At 42.2% G+C, this 17,748-nt stretch overlaps 1 protein-coding gene across 1 annotated transcript; it reads right to left on the bottom strand.

Moving 5' to 3' along the window:
- Nucleotides 1–685: 685 nt before the first annotated feature.
- LOC139378848 (lysophospholipid acyltransferase LPCAT4-like) lies at nt 686–16,813 on the bottom strand. The gene is made up of 13 exons (XM_071121398.1): nt 16,032–16,813; nt 15,366–15,729; nt 14,668–14,780; nt 14,116–14,176; nt 13,753–13,811; nt 12,020–12,054; nt 11,843–11,897; nt 11,569–11,651; nt 10,980–11,105; nt 6,526–6,679; nt 4,446–4,538; nt 3,755–3,890; nt 686–1,442 (listed from the first exon to the last, which is right to left on the bottom strand). Exons 1-13 carry the CDS (start codon nt 16,119–16,121, stop codon nt 1,225–1,227), a joined length of 1,587 nt encoding a protein of 528 aa, XP_070977499.1. The 5' UTR covers nt 16,122–16,813; the 3' UTR covers nt 686–1,224.
- Nucleotides 16,814–17,748: the final 935 nt, after the last annotated feature.

Raw genomic sequence — 17,748 nt, 5'->3', positions numbered from 1 at the left:
CGGTGAAACAACGAGTCGAGGCAAAGACAGAAAAGCCAAGTCCCATGATGAGAGAAGAGGAAAAGCAAAGCTGCAGAGAATAGGGGAAAGGAATTGACGAAAACAGCAATAATTGCCCCAAAAAAAGAGAAAGGGGATGAAGCAGAGGACAGAAAAGGCTACTTCTATGACAAGTCAGAGAAAGAAGAGTAACGGTTTAGAGAACCAACTTTGTGGCTGTGGTAACCGTTGTGCCTGTTGTTCACATGCGTATCTGCCCTCTCATTGGCTGGAATGGTCCCACCTGATCTTGCCACATCCTGGCAGCCTTCCATTGTTAGAGCGGCCACTTGAGTCTCTGGTCACGAAGACTGCAGCTGTTTCTGATGAATAAACAATGCCATGCTAGTGGGTGGTGACATTCAAAATAAAATCCAGCCCTGAAACTAAATGTAGGTTTAAAATAATTATTACGTCATATCATAGGACGACACCGCATTCACACACATTTTCACAAAGTGGGTAGTTCGGGTTTGTCACTTCTAGCCGAAATATATCATACTTGACTAAAACAACGACTTTTATAGACTTAAATTGTTGTGCAACACAATATGTAAACTGCCCAGTAAACTGTGGCCATTGTCTTTCAGCTCGAAAAAGTGGATTTCTACAGGTGTATGTATAATACAATAAAAAAACTTGAGAATTGTCATTTACATTTGGTTTATATATTTTGTTCTTTAAACAATACAAATTATTCACATACCACGTCTCTTTCAAGCAGTACAAAATACAATAACTCTTAATTTTATTAAAACATCACATTTATAAATAACTATTGTGATACTATTTTCACAGCATCTTGACGAACAAACTCGGAACTGCGTGAAATAATCATAGCTAGCTATGTACATTGTAAACAATATAGAACTAATCTGAGACTCACACAAACTAGTCATGACATATATTCCATTTAACATCTATGGGGCTTACTGTAGATACTGTAGAGCTGCTTTGTGCAGGTTTTCTCCATTTCTCAAAACAGTGTAAGCCCCATAGAAATATAATTCCTAGAAGGGGATTCGCCATCAAAGTCATCATTGGGTGTCATTGGAGATATAGCCAGCAACAGACTAGCCTTCAGAGTACATAAATATAATTTCTAGAAGGGACATAGCCCTTCAGATCAAAGCAATTAGACTGCCCAGTCAGGAATTCAATTACTATGCTTCAGAGTTCCTTCACTTAGTCATCCTTCTTGTGGGGTAGAGCCGAGCTGTTATCAGCGGTTTTATGAAGCAACGCCGATCTGTTGTCGTTAGGCAATCCTTCATTATTGTTCCCAACCTTCCCATTGAACAGAGGAGTAGATGGCGTTGTAGACTCAGCCCCCTCAGATGTGAGGTACTCGCTGATCAGCTTCTGATAAGTGGGATGGGTGGTCAGCACTCTGAACAGCTCCTCTGTAGAGATACAACAATGTAGCATTAGGGTTGTTGACAAAGATGTGGATCTCTCAACTTGTCTTTCCTTCAGTCCTCGCTACCTATCTCCTTGGTGCCTCAACTGTATTGGAGAAGGTCCACGGTCCCTCCCGTCAGACCTTCTCTAATGGGTTTTGAGAAGGAGGCAAGGGGAGAGGATGCAGGGGAAATCGAGGAAAGATTACTTGAGAAAGAGCCAGTAGTTAGGGGCAGTCGGACAATCGCTCTTCTTTGAAACAGCTTATGTCACATGATCACAGACTTGGTTTCTGCTCAACAGCCACAAAAAGTGTAATAATAAACCACTAATAATCAAGGTAAGTTGGAATGGGGTGAAAGTAGCCGAGGGTTGAATTTAAAAACCCATGATCTATAATGGTTATGACTGAAAACACTTCATATAATGTATACCGGATGTGTTTAAGTACCATCTGTCCAGATGTAATCAAATAGCATACATACATATGTATACACACACACACACACACACACACACACACACACACACACACACACACACACACACACACACACACACACACACACACACAATGGGGCAAAAAAGTATTTAGTCAGCCACCAATTGTGCAAGTTCTCCCACTTAAAAAGATGAGAGGCCTGTAATTTTCATCATAGGTCCACTTCAACTATGACAGACAAAATGAGGGGAAAAAATCTAGAAAATCACATTGTAGGATTTTTAATGAATTTGCAAATTATGGTGGAAAATAAGTATTTGGTCACCTACAAACAAGCAAGATTTCTGGCTCTCACAGACCTGTACCTTCTTCTTTAAGAAGCTCCTCTGTCCTCCACTCATTACCTGTATTAATGGCACCTGTTTGAACTTGTTATCAGTATAAAAGACACCTGCCCACAACCTCAAACAGTCACACTCCAAACTCCACTATGGCCAAGACCAAAGAGCTGTCAAAGGACACCAGAAACAAAATTGTAGACCTGCACCAGGCTGGGAAGACTGAATCTGCAATAGGTAAGCAGCTTGGTTTGAAGAAATCAACTGTGGGAGAAATTATTATGAAATGGAAGACATAAGACCACTGATAAATCTCCCTCGATCAAAATGATCACAAGAACTGTGAGCAAAAATCCCAGAACCACACGGGGGGACCTAGTGAATGACCTGCAGAGAGCTGGGACCAAAGTAACAAAGCCTAACATCAGTAACACACTACGCCGCCAGGGACTCAAATCCTGCAGTGCCAAACGTGTCCCCCTGCTTAAGCCAGTACATGTCCAGGCCCGTCTGAAGTTTGCTAGAGAGCATTTGGATGATCCAGAAGAAGATTGGGAGAATGTCATATGGTCAGATGAAACCAAAATATAACTTTCTGGTAAAAACTAAACTCGTCGTGTTTGGAGGACAAAGAATGCTGAGTTGCATCCAAAGAACACCATACCTACAGTGAAGCATGGGGGTGGAAACATCATGCTTTGGGGCTGTTTTTCTGCAAAGGGACCAGGACGACTGATCCGTGTAAAGAAAAGAATGAATGGGGCCATGTATCGTGAGATTTTGAGTGAAAACCTCCTTCCATCAGCAAGGGCATTGAAGATGAAACGTGGCTGGGTCTTTCAGCATGACAATGATCCCAAACACACCGCCCGGGCAACGAAGGAGTGGCTTCGTAAGAAGCATTTCAAGTGTGTGTGGCCTAGCCAGTCTCCAGATCTCAACCCCATAGAAAATCTTTGGAGGGAGTTGAAAGTCCGTGTTGCCCAGCAACAGCCACAAAACATCACTGCTCTAGAGGAGATCTGAATGGAGGAATAAGCCAAAATACCACCAACAGTGTGTGAAAAACTTGTGAAGACTTACAGAAAACGTTTGACCTCTGTCATTGCCAACAAAGGGTATATAACAAAGTATTGAGAAACTTTTGTTATTGACCAAATACTTATTTTCCACCATAACTTGCAAATACATTTATTAAAAATCCTACAATGTGATTTTCTAGATTTTTTCCTCTCTCATTTTGTCTGTCATAGTTGAAGTGTATGATGAAAATTACAGGCCTCTCATCTTTTTAAGTGGGAGAACTTGCACAATTGGTGGTTGACTAAATACTTTTTTGCCCCACTGTACAGTGTAAAAAAAATTACCATGTAAATAATGTGTAGAATATACATGTAACAAAAACATTTTTTGGTCCTCAGAAAGAGGGGTCATGGTGGATGGGTCCTCCAAAAATTAAAGATATGTTTATTTGATTAATCAAGTTGTTCATTCATTTAAATGTAAATTATGTTAATATAGATTGGTGTCTTGCGTTCAGTGGGCACGCCTCTCCGGGACAGTTCTGAGTACAGCTCCTCTGTGTGGTATTGAGGACTCCCCACTAGCGCCCCCATCAGGTCAGACACATCCACCGCTGTCAGACTGCCACTACCCTCTCTGTCATACAGCTGCAGACACACACAGAGCAGATATTTCTAACCCAATATAAACTATACCGTTTATGTAAGTATATAAAGTTAATATACAGTTTAAAATATTCCATTTAGAAAATACAGTACATACATACATTTACAGTGCATTCAAAAAGTATTCAGACCCCTGTATTTAATCCATTTCAGAATAAGGCTGTAAAGTAACAAAATGTGGAAAAAGTGAAGGGGTCTGAATATTTTCCGAATGCACTGTACAAATACAGTACATACAAACACATGTAAAATATACTGTATATGTACAGTTTATAGGTTAAAGCGCCCTCTTAATACTGTATATACAGCCTGGGCTTGTTCCTCTGTTCTTAATCTGGGTGCCAGTCTGTTTCTGCTCTCTTGCCAAACATGCTGGAGTTGACAAGCGCACAAACAGATCTGGGACCCAGGCTACGTACACACACTTTATAGGTTGAAATGCATAACTTCCTACCAGGTTTAACATGTACTCTAAACATTAACACAGGGGTTATGAATCCATTCTACACGTACACAAACACTGGGAGAGGTACTTACAGTGAAGGCGATGTGAAGGAGAGACTTGAAGTCCATAAAGCTGGAGACAGCTGCCACACTTAGATAGATCTGTCTGAGATCCACCTTGTCATCCTGCAATGCACACAGACCACGTTTACATGCACACCAATAATAAATAAATAAATAAATAAATAAATAAATATATATATTACTTGGGATATTCAAGTATTCTGTTTTTGAGTTGACGCATAAAAAACATCAAATCCTGTTCACAATAACCCCGAAAAGCTTGTATCCCGGCTATGTGAAACCAGGATAAGATGCCTGGAATATGCTGATCTTAGACGGAATAGTGTGGCACGCTCTCTCCGTAGTCAATGAGTAAGACCATTAAACAGGTCAACGTTCACAAGGCCGCAGGGCCAGATGGATTACCAGGACGTGTACTCCGAGCATGCGCTGACCAACTGGCAAGTGACTTCACTGACATTTTTAACCTGTTCCTGACTGAGTCTGTAACACCAACATGTTTCAAACTGACCACCATAGACCCTGTGTCCAAGAACATGAAGGTAACCTGCCTAAATAACTACCGACCCGTAGAACTCACATCTGTAGCTATGAAGTGCTTTAAAAGGCTGGTGTGGCTCACATCAACACCACCATCCTAGAAAACCTAGACCACTCCAATTTGCATACTGCCCCAACAGATCCACAGATGATGCAATCTCTATTGCACTCCACATTGCCCTTTCCCACCTGGACAAAAGGAACACCTATGTGAGAATGCTATTCATTGACTACAGCTCAGCGTTCAAAACCACTTCCTGTACTCTCTGTTCACTCCTGACTTCACAGCCAGAACACCATCATCAAGTTAGCCGATGACACAACAGTGATCACCGACAACATGCAGTGCCAGGACAACAACCTCTCCCTCAATGTGAGCAAGACAAAGGAGAAGATTGTGGACTACAGGAAAAGGCGGGCCGAACAGGCCCCCATTAACATCGACGGGGCTGTAGTGGAGCGGGTCGAGAGTTTCAAGTTCCTTGGTGTCCACATCACCAACGAACTATCATAGTCAAAACATACCAAGACAGTCGTGAAGAGGGCACGACAAAACCTTTTCCCCCTCAGGAGACTGAAAATATTTGGCATGGGTCCCCAGATCCTCAAAAGGTTCTGTAGCTGCACCATTGAGAGCATCCTGACCGATTGCATCACCACCTGGTACGGCAACTGCTCGGCATCTGACCGTAAGGCACGACAGAGGGTAGTGCGAACGGCCCAATACATCACTTGGCCCAAGCTTCCTGTCATCCAGGACCTATATAATAGGCGGTGTCAGAGGAAAGCACATAAAATTGTCAGACACTCCAGTCACCCTGTTTTCTCTGCTACCGCACAGCAAGCGGTACCGGAGCGCCAAGTCTAGGACCAAAAGGCACCTCAACAGCTTCTACCCCGAAGCCATAAGACTGCAGAACAATTCATAAAACCGCCACCGGACAATTTACAGACAACCCCCCCCCCCCCCTTACTTTTGTACACTGCTGCTACTCGCTGTTCATTATCTATGCATAATCACAACACCCCCACCTACATGTACAGATTACCTCAACTAACCTGTACCCCCGCACACTGACTCGGTACCGGTGCCCCCTGTACAAAAGCCTCGTTATTGTGTTACTTTTTACTTTAGTCTACCTAGTAAATATGTTCTTCTTCTTGAACTGCACTGTTGGTTCAGGGGTTGTAAGTAAGCATTCTACGGTAAAGTCTACACTTGTTGTATTCGGCGCATGTGACAACTAACTTTCCTAATGCACTGTACTCTTACATTAACTAATATGAAAGTCAATTAGGAATATTCTGGATATTCACAGATTCCATGGACACTCGTGAACAGGATATCAAAAGGTACATGTAAACAACTTATCCCGAATTAGACCTTAAGCGGAATATGAGTTACTAGCCGGAATACTGTGCGCATGCAAACGTTGTCACTGTTACACAAACAACAGAGAAACAAAGTACACACAACACCAAGAAATACTCAAATGTACTGCACACACGCTTGACGCTGGTGGACAATTTGACCTCAGGAGGACTTTACCTTTGAGTAGAGACCACAGATCTTAGCAGCAGTCTGTCTGTCAGTCAGTCCCATAAGAGGGACCAGCTCATCCACAACAGCCCTCCAACCCTGTTCGGACTGACAACGGTCAATCATCTGAGTTAGTGCCGCCTCAACCTCTGACTCTCTGAGACTGAGGATGGAGAGGGAGAGATGGAAGGAGAGAAACAAATTGAAGGGGAGAGAAATGAGAAAGGGAGGTTTCTAGATGACAATTTAAGAAGTACTGCACACAAGAAGGAGAGCACCTGCGTAGTTAGGATCAAACACAAAGCCATAGATAAATAGCCTACATATACAGTGCAATCTGAAAAAGTATTCAGACAACTGGACTTTTTCCACATTTTGTTACGTGACAGTCTTACTGTAAAACTGATTAAATTGTTTTCTCATCAAATCTACAGTTGAAGTCGGAAGTTTACATACATCTTAGCCAAATACATTTAAACTCAGTTTCACAATTCCTGACATTTAATCCTAGTAAAACTGTCTTAGGTCAGTTGGGATCAACACTTTATTTTAAGAATGTGAAATGTCAGAAAAATAGTAGAGAGAATGATTTATTTCAGCTTTATTTCTTTAATCAAATTCCCAGTGGGTCAGAAGTTTACATACACTCAATTACTATTTGGTAGCATTGCCTTTAAATTATTTAACTTGGGTCAAACATTTCGGGAAGCCTTCCACAATAAGTTGGGTGAATTTTGGCCCATTCCTCCTGACAGAGCTGGTGTAACTGAGTCAGGTTTGTAGGCCTCCTTGCTCCCACACGCTTTTTCAGTTCTGCGCACACATTTTCTAAAGGATTGAGGTCAGGGCTTTGTAATAGCCACTCCAATACCTTGACTTTGTTCTCCGTAATATATTTTGCCACGACTTTGGAAGTATGCTTGGGGTCATTGTCCATTTGGAAGACCCATTTGCAACCAAGCTTTAACTTCTTGATTGATGTCTTGAGTTGTTGCTTCAATATATCCATATACATTTTCCTACCTTATGCCATCTATTTTGTGAAGTGCACCAGTCCCTCCTGCAGCAAAGCACCCCCACAACATGATGCTGCCACCCCCGCGCTTCACGGTTGGGATGGTGTTCTTCAGCTTGCAAGCCTCCCCCCTTTTCCTCCAAACATAGCCATGGTCATTATGGCCGAACAGTTCTATTTCGGTTTCATCAGACCAGAGGACATTTCTCCAAAAAGTACGATCTTTGCCCCCATGTGCCGTTGCAAACCGTAGTCTGGCTTTTTTTTTTTTTTTTAATGGTGTTTTGGAGCAGTGGCTTCTTCCTTGCTGAGTGGCCTTTCAGGTTATGTCGATATAGGACTCGTTTTACTGTGGATAGATACTTTCGTACCGGTTTCCTCCAGCATCTTCATAAGGTCCTTTGCTGTTGTTCTGGGATTGATTTGCACTTTTCGCACCAAAGTACGTTCATCTCTAGGAGACAGAACACGTCTCCTTCCTGAGCGGTATGACGGCTGCGTGGTCCAACGATGTTTAGACTTGCATACTATTGTTTGTACAGATGAACTTGGTACCTTCAGGCGTTTGGAAATTGCTCCCAAGGATGAACTAGACTTGTGGAGGTCAACAAAAGTTTTTCCTGAGGTCGTAGCAGATTTCTTATGATTTCCCCATTATGTCAAGCAAAGAGGCACTGAGTTTGAAGGTATGCCTTGAAATACATCCACAGGTACACCTCCAATTGACTCAAATTATTAGCCTATCAGAAGCTTCTAAAGCCATGACATCATTTTCTGGAATTTTCCAAGCTGTTTAAAGGCACAGTCAACTTAGTGTATGTACACTTCTGACCCACTGGAATTGTGATACAGTGAGTTATAAGTGAAATAATCTGTCTGTAAACAATTGTTGGAAAAATTACTTGTGTCATGCACAAAGTAGATGTCCTAACAAGAAATTTGTGGAGTGGTTGAAAAACGAGTTAATGACTCCAACCCAAGCGTATGTAAACTTCAGACTTTAACTGTACACACAGCACCTCATAATGACAAAGTTAAAAACAGGTTTTTAGAAATGTTTGCAAATTTCATTAAAAAAAAAAAATCAGAAATATTAAATTTACATAAATATTCAGACTCTTCACTACTTTGTTGAAGCACCTTTGGCAGCGATTACAGCCTCAAGTCTTCTTGGGTATGACGCTACAAGCTTGGCACACCTTTCTCTGTAGATCTTCTCAAGCTATGTCAGGTTGGATGGGGAGCGTTGCTGCACAGCTATTTTTCAGGTCTCTCCAGAGATGTTCATTCAGGTTCAAGTCCGGGCTCTGGCTGGGCCACTCAAGGACATTTAGACTTGTCCCGAAGCAACTCCTACGATGTCTTGGCTGTGTGCTTAGAATCGTTGTCCTGGTGGAAGGTGAACCATCTCTGAACTTTGCTCTGTTCATCTTTCCCTCGATCCTGACTAGTCTCCCAGTCCCTGCCACTGAGAAAAATTCCCACAGCATGATGCTGCCACCACCATGCTTCACCGTAGAAATGCTTGGCATTCAGGCCACAGATTTTAATTTTGGTTTCATCAGACCAGAGAATCTTGTTTCTCATGGTCCTAGGTGCCTTTTGGCAAACTCCAAGCAGGCTGTCATGTGCATTTTACTGAGGAGTGGCTTCCGTCTGGCCTAATTGGTGGAGTCCTGCAGAGATCGTTGTACTTCTGGATGGTTCTCCCATCTCCACAGACGAACTCTGGAGCTGTGTCAGAGTGACCATCAGGTTCTTTGTCACCTCCCTGACCAAGGCCCTTCTCCCCCGATTGCTCAGTTTGGCCGGGCAGCCAGCTCTAGGAAGAGTCTTGGTGGCTCCAAACTTCTTCCATTTAAGAATGATGGAGGCCACTGTTCTTAGGCACCTTCAATGCTGCACAAATGTTTTGGTACCCTTCCCCAGATCTGTGCCTCGACACAATCCTGTCGCAGAGCTCTACGGACAATTTCATTGACCTCATGGCTTGGTTTTTGCTCTGACATGCACTATCAACTGTGGGACCTTTTATAGACAGGTGTGTGCCTTTCCAAATCATATCCAATGAATTGAATTTACCACAGGTGCACTCCAAGCAGGCTGTTGTAGAAACATCTCAGGATGCACCTGAGCTCAATTTCAAGTCTCATAGCAAAGGGTCTGAATAGTTATGTAAATAAGGTATCTGTTTTTTAACATTTGTAATACATTTGCAAAACAATTATAAACCTGTATTCACTTTGTCATTACGGGGTATTGTGTTTTGATTGAAGAGGGAAAAAAATATTTAATACATTTTAGAATAAAGTTGTAAAGTAACAAAAATGTGGAAAATACTTTCCAAATGCCCTGTATACAGGCAACTCGCAAAATTGGGGTACACTGTATTTTGAAAGCAAGTGCTTCTACACAGGTGTGGTTCCTGAGTTAATTAAGCAATTAACATCCCATCATGCTTAGGGACATGTATAAAAATGCTGGGCAGGCCATTATTTTGGCTACCATGGCTATGCCCCATCCACAGAGCACAAGAAGTCACTGATAGGTTTGATGAGCATGAAAACGATGCAGTCTCAGTCGCCAGATGTCAACCCAATTAAACACATGAGAGATTCTGGAGTGGTGCCTGAGACAGGGTTTTCCACCATCATTAACAAAACACCAAATTATGAAATTTCTCATGGAAGAATGGTGTCGCAGACACTTGTAGAATCTATGTGAAGTTTAATTGAAGCTGTTCTGACTCACGGTGGCCTAACGCCCTTTACGTTAGCAGATACTTGTATGTATATATTGTCATGGATTCAGTTCCTAGATTCTAAAGTAGCCATTTCTATAGAAGCTTTGCAGGCACGTTTCCAACGTGAATTTGCATTAATGACTTGAGAGTCGATAGATATGTATTACTCCCAATGTACGGGTTGTCACAGTGAAATACATATTTTTGTAAATATAAAAATGTTATAGGGCATTTGTAAACTGTTTTTCTGTAGCATCTTCCAAGGCCCGTCACACCTGTTCCAACTCAACACTAACAGCATCTCCCCATAATCCCTTTGTTCTACTCCTACAGGTAAGCCACACAGGTGACCACCAGGTGTAACTAACAAAATAGGAAGTTCCCATATACATACGTTTTCATACATTCTATACACAGTAACAAACAAGTTCTACACATGTTCTTCTCTAATACAAAATGGTTATTGTTATATGACTCTGCATACGCACATGCAATTGATGACTCCACACAGACACATAAACCACAGGTGACTGGTGGCACTTTAAATTGGGGAGGGCTGGCTCATAGTAATGGCTGGAACCGAGTGTACTTAACGGTATAAAAACAAATCAAACATAGATTGATACCAATTAATTTACTCCATTCCAGATATTATTATGAGCCGTCATCCCATCACCATCCTCCTGTGACACACACGTCTCTTACCCGTCTTTGTGCAGCAGTGAGAGGGTTTCTCTGGCTGGGGGTTCTAGGGGGAGGGAGAGCCCCCCTAGCATTCTGGTAGGAACACGCCCCTCCATCACATGGTCTGTAGCTGGGATACCCAGAGTCCTGAAACACATAGGACATGATACTGTTAGACCACACATACACCTCTTTCACATAAGCAGTGCCTACTACTTAAAACTGCATATTGTTTACTAATCGTACTACATATTTGGTCAAAACGCACGCAGTAAGCAACAAATATCAGCATACTAGGCTGATCCTACTGAGAATGCATCATCTAATGCACAATTCTACTAGATGAAAAGCGTAAATGAGCATAACATCCTGGCATTTAAACCATACTCATTATTTTCTTCTCAAAAAGCCTACAATTTAAAAATGCATATACAGGTATTCTTACACAGTCATTAGCTGGGATACACAGAGCCCTGACAAGCTCAAAGAGGTAAACTCAGTACTGTTAGAATAACACGCATACCGCAACAACAAAACACACACCTCAAGAAGACTGAGCCCAAAGATGAGATAGACATACATTACAGGCAGAAATTCTGTGTAAACTTACTTGGCCATGAGTTTCTGGACATTGTCTGCATACAGGTTAGGGTCATCCTTCTCTTCCTGAGAGGGGGTGTATACTGGCAGATACTGTAACCAAATCAGAGTACAGGACATTAATACAGGTACTGTAGCCAATAAGAGAACATTACATTTATAGTTTATAGTGACAGGTAATACAGGCAATCAGAACAGGATATTAATACTGACAGGTAATATCGCTAATAAGAGAAGAGGACATTTACACCGACAGCCAATCTGAAAACAGAACACGATCATACCTCAACAGTAACGTTAGTGTAGAGCTGAGAGCAGGTGTGCCACAGTGTCTCAATCCTGGAGGGAACAACACCCATCAGTGAAATAACATTTAGAAAAAGCTTATTTCCAATATTATAGATAATGAAGTTGAATGATTATCATATTCCAAAGAAAAATTAATTTAGATGATGCCTTACCAGGTTGTGCCCTTGTGGGTCCAGCGCACAGTATCCTAGAAAAATAAGCCAGTTTTCTTTTAAACTCACACGTGCAGACAGTACGTCACCTGATTATGTTCAGAACATTGCATAGCCTACAGGTCAATCAGTTCAAAACACACCCTGTACAGACATGCTGTTGCACCATTGGAGTTCCAACATGCAAAGATTAACAAGAGTGCCCTCCACTTATATTGGCACCCTCGGTAAATATGAGCAAAACATCTTTGCTATTTATCCTCTTGGTCTTTCATTACAAATATTCACAAAAATCAAACCTTTAATTGAAGTAAAATTATAAAAAAAATAAAAAAAAGTGAAATAAATGACAAATATTTTTCTCTGAAACGTGTGACACAACTATGGGCACCCCTAAAAATTCTTATGAGTAAAATCTAACTGAAGTATATACCCATTCATATTTTACATTTAAGTGTTCCTAATCACTCAGGTGAACTTAAGTGGAAAGCCATGACTTTCCTGTTTCACTGGGGTATAAATATGAGGTGAAACACAGGCCAGGTTCCCATAGTCATCCATGACTATGGGAAAGACCCGAGAATACAGTAATGATGTGTGACAAAGGGTTGTTGAGCTGCACAAACCAGGAAATGGCTATAAGAAAAAAGCTCAACGGTTGAAAATGCCCATTTCTACCATCAGGGCAATGTCCTCTTTCAGGCCGATTGTTAACGTGTGTGAGGAGGATGGTTCGAGTGGCCAAAAAATCTCCAAGGATCACAGCTGGAGAATTGCAGACGTTAGTTGGGTCTTGGGTCAGAAAATCTCCAAAACTACATTCACAAGTTGTTTGGGAGAGTTGCCATAAAGAAAAAGCCTTTACTGTCAAACAACAAACTCAAGCACCTACATTTTGCCAAACGTTACTGGAACTTTCATTGGGACTGGGTTCTATGGTCAGATGTCAAAATAGAGCATTTTGAAAACAAACACCAGAGGTGGGTTTGGCGTAGACAGAAAGATGGCCACGCAAAAAAGTACCTCATCCCCACTGTGAAGTATGGTGGTGGATCTTTGATGTTGTGGGGCTGTTTTCCTTCCAAAAGCCCTGGACAACTTGTTAGGATACATGGTACATGGTATCATGGACTCCATCAAGTACCAGCAGATATTAAATCAAAACATGACTGCCTCTGTTAGGAAGCTTAAACTGGGCCAGGGTTGGATCTTCCAGCAGGGCAGTGATCCAAAGCACACCTCAAAATCAACACAAAAATGCTTCAATGACCACAGAAACAAGGCTTTGCCATGGCCATCCCAGTCCCCTGACCTAGGGGTGCCAATAATTGTGGCACACATATATTTGAGAACCAACATATATTTGTTTTATGATAAGAATAGATTTTTTCTTTCAATTATTTTTACTTGAATTAGAGGTTTGATTTTTGTGAATATAAAGATGTTTTTCTTCTTCCCCGCAGCCAGTTTTGCTCATATTTACCAAGGGTGCCAACATTAGTGGAGGGCACCGCATCTATGATTAGAAAGCAAACAACATGCTATTTTCCCACGACCAGAACACTGTAGTCCTTAATAGGAAGGGTGTTCTCAGGCCCAATTCCAATCCATCGGCAAGTCAACTACTCTGTCTGGAGCTGGTCTAGTGGTAGTGCGGTCATCCCAGACCATATATGCTCCCAGAGGCAGCGGTTCATTCCACCACTCACTTTCTATTTCCCCTCTCTACTCACCAGTTTGTTGGGGTAGTGCAGCAGGACTGGTTGGACTGGGACTCCAGCCAGGAAGGCACCTTGAAGGGAGAGAGAGAACAGTAAACCAGTCAGCTCACACCTTTCCTTCTCCCCTCCCTACGTAACACAACATGCCATCCATTTCTTTAGGTTTGGCATAAGTGACAGTTTGTTGATTTAAGCCAAGATATTTTTTGTGTGCTCACCAATACCAGGTTCATATGCTATTAGAAATTATATGAACTATTGGAATAGAAGCAAAAGTGCAAACAACGCTAATCTGGCACCCTAGGCAGGCTAAAGCAAAGGCTAAAAGCATTTGAAAGATTTCAAATAGTATTTGAGCCAAGGTCTGGTTCTCACCACGTTTAAACTTGATGAGAATGGTGCCGTTCGTAGTGGTGCCTTCTGGGAACATCAGCATCTGAGAGAGGGAGAGAAAGACCGTGATTGATGAATAGAGACAACGACAGAGATGGGGAGTGAGAGAGCAAGGGAGTTCGTATAGCCAGTCCATCAGTAAGGTTCATTAGGAGGAGAAAGAGTGAGAGAGAGAGAGAAAAAGATGGAGGGAGGGATAGAGATTGAGACAGTGATTGATATATACCGAGAGAAAGAAGGCGTTAAACCAGTTCTATAACAGTCGTCCATTCATCAGTAACGTTAATTGTTCTATAGTTACATCCTTCTAACGTGCCAGTTAACTCAGAGTCGTCGCGCTACATGGCACAAGACTGACGCAGTGAGGTTACATGTGTGTAACTGGTTGGATGTGAGCCCACGTCGTCTATGTGATAACCCAATGTCTCAACCACTGGAAATCCTTGAACAATTGGGTTTACATGTCTCGGACAAGGCTACTCCGTTACACCTGTTACCTCCATTGGCCAAATAGGACCTTTGAACACTGCTTACCTGTGGCCAGTAGCCGTTGGAGGTGAGCCTCTCTATGATCTGCGCAATAGCTTGTTTCCTGGACTCTGGATTCTTCCTATTTACCATCACTGACTGGTTAAACTCCAGGAGGGCTAAAGGGAGAAAAAAAAGGAACCATACACAAGGCTGTTATAATGTGACATAACCATAATAACGTGATCATTATATTAGTTAGGACACAAAAGCCACTGAAGGCCTATGCTACTGAAGAGATAGGAAAGGGAATACGAAGGGAAAAAGGTAAGAGAGAAAGAAAGCGGAAAGGTCGGGAAAAGATAGGAGTACAAAAACAAGAAAAGTCATGAGGCAATAGTTTGTTTTAGGAGTTTGTCAACATTTCTCAATACTCCCTGTTCTCCAATCCCTCCTCCATCTCTCCTTCCTTTCCCAACCTCCACCCCCCCTCTCATTCTCCATCTCACCCCAACATAGTAGAATGAAGTTGCCCCCAGTGCGGTATTTTATCCCCAGTGATTAAGGTTACCATTTGAGGACAGTAATCAGATACTAGATCTGTGTCTTTTAAGGGCAACTTTGATCCAGAGTCACTCCAAGTATCCCGCATAACACTCACCCCCTATTACAGGCAGGCTCTGGTTCTCCAATCTGGACACCACCTTAGCCAACTGTGTGTGTGTACGCGCATGTGTCCCACTCCCAGTTACCCCCACACTCACCCCCTATAACAGGGATTTTTTGGTTTTCCGATCGGGACACCACTGTAGCCAACTGGGTTTCCGGCAGCACCAACATGTCCAGGAAGCTACTGTGAGGCGCCACTGCCAGCACAGGAGCCTCCTTACGTCCTGCCCTACGTCCTTTAACCCGGACCCAGAACCCCAGGAAGAAAAACGCTGCCCGGCTCAGGAACCGGATGATGGAATGTAGCAGCCACCAACGCCACCCTGCCACTACTGGCCGGGAGCGTTCCTCCTCTGACAAGCCGGCCAAACGCAGCCGGGCAATAGGCCACATCATCAGGAAGCAGAGGGCGACCAGGAAGATTCGTATGGGGAAGAGGATGGTGCCCAACACAATGCCCTGTGGATTGGAGGGACATGTTAATATGGAGAATAGTAAGTTAAATAGGGTAGGTAGCCTGCAATGTATAATATTCATTGCACACACAAATGCACACATTCTGGCACAGGCTACAATTTATCATATTGTATCACAGTTCCTAGACAAGCTGCTACATGCTACAATGAATCCAGAATATAGATGCGTGCACGGTTGATAATCAACAATAGGTACATGCATGCAGACACACAAACCATTCAAATGTGTCCTCTTTTCAACTCAAACTCTTACCACATTTCCTCAAGTATAATAAGACAACTCACCCGTATTCTCTGTGCCCTGGTCAGTTTCAGTTTGTGTATAAATGGGTGAGGGTAATCGGATGTTGCTTGGCGACTGTCCCGCCTCTCCATGGCGACTAGGCAAGCCTTGACAGACTCAATATCTGTAAAAAGTAGGTCAGACCCAACCAGATTTCAAACTAACCCTTTGAGGTTTGATGTGCGAGGTATTCACTGATGGCGATGAATATCCCGGTGCGTCGACAGTTTAATTCCGCCGCAACTATTTGGCGTTGCGTAAAAAGTTGTGATATAAAAGTTATAAAAGTGCCTCTCAAAATGTAACGTTATCAAGATGCAGAGCCAAAACCAGTCGAGGGATAGGGGGAGTGCGACAGTTGGTTGGATAAAAAGAAACAAAGAAACAAGTTCAAAAGTGAAAACGATCCAAGTGAAATCGAAGATGTGAATCCGAATTTAAAAATTCCAATACGTTGATTTATTGTACTCTAATACAAGGAATTTAATACGAAATGTGCGCTCGTGTCAATGCATATGGCGTAAAAAATAAGAACAACAACTCGCATTGGTGATCTTCTTCGGTGGGGTTTTAGGGCGGACTATATCCTGAAAAGTTATATTACCGCCCACTTTTTCTTCTCCTTCCTCCTGAAAATAAAATATTCCATTGTGGGAAAGGAGGGGGGGGAGAAAATAATATATAAATAACTCGAAACCCGTCCCACTCCTTCAATCACAATCCAATCATGTAAAGTGGTGGGCCGTAGCAAGCTATTTGCTTTCGTTTTCGAGATGATCGATCTGTCGAGGGAGGAGCTATTTATTCTGAAAACATTTCCGTTTGTTGGCAATGTCAAATCTCGGAAATGTTTTCAAAATACTTACTTTCATATTCGTTAGATAGACAGGCAAACGCCACCGAGTACTAAACTGTACACCAATCAAAACGGGTGTACCATGGTACTATCTCTGCTGGTCACGACTGCCAATCACGTTATACGTCTCTAAGGTAGTAGACAATTGGTGACATCTTGAGAGCAAACTAACGTAGCAGGCGCCTTATAATATATACATTTTTTTTATATATTGGGGGAGTTTGCTCCCCCGACCGTTTTTTGAAATTGTCGTCAAGCGCCTGCTATGTTATGTTAGTCTCAAGATGTCACCAGCTGTCTACTACCTTTAGATACGGATAAATTGATTGGCAGAGGTGATCAGCAGAGATCGTACCATGGTACACGAGTGTTTGTCTGTAACCTGATTTCTGAGAATTTCGTATTATTCTGTAGTTAAACCTAAACAATACATTTGGTATGACATGTTACGTTTGTATGGTATTTATTAATTTGTGGATGTCCATCACCCATTTCGTAAAATATGGTACACATTACAATTCGCATTATATGTTGTGAATCTGTACAATATACATTATGTTACCAATTCGAAAATGTATGATATATTGCAAGGTGGATGAGCGATCAAAATATTTTTCCCAGTCTGAGCTCGTTTTTTTTCGAGTTCCCAGTTGTCTTTAACGCACTGTAGTCGGAAATTTGAGATTTCCCAGTTGTTTTGAACTCGGCATTTGCAACCACGTGATTCAGAATGACAAGGTGAACGCGATTGGTCGACAGTCTGCTGTGTGGGGCGTTATACAGTACGTTTCTCCATTCGTGGCCCAAACACGGAAATGGTTCCAAACTTTTTTCAGCATTTAGTTTTTTCATTGTGGATTTTA

Source organism: Oncorhynchus clarkii, chromosome 21 (assembly GCF_045791955.1).
Source record: "Oncorhynchus clarkii lewisi isolate Uvic-CL-2024 chromosome 21, UVic_Ocla_1.0, whole genome shotgun sequence".
Lineage (NCBI taxonomy): Eukaryota > Metazoa > Chordata > Actinopteri > Salmoniformes > Salmonidae > Oncorhynchus > Oncorhynchus clarkii.
Note: the sequence above shows the minus strand (reverse complement) of the source record. Positions and strands in the feature narration are given on the sequence as shown.

Bases quoted from the DNA above. Each gene is read 5' to 3' on its own strand.
- LOC139378848 (XM_071121398.1), bottom strand. From the start codon at position 16,121: ATGGAGAGGCGGGACAGTCGCCAAGCAACATCCGATTACCCTCACCCA. The intron at 12,055-13,752 runs GTGAGTAGAGAG...TTATTTTTCTAG, and splicing joins TGCACTACCCCAACAAACTG to GATACTGTGCGCTGGACCCA. The intron at 11,106-11,568 runs GTAAGTTTACAC...TATGTGTTTCAG, and splicing joins GTCCAGAAACTCATGGCCAA to GACTCTGGGTATCCCAGCTA.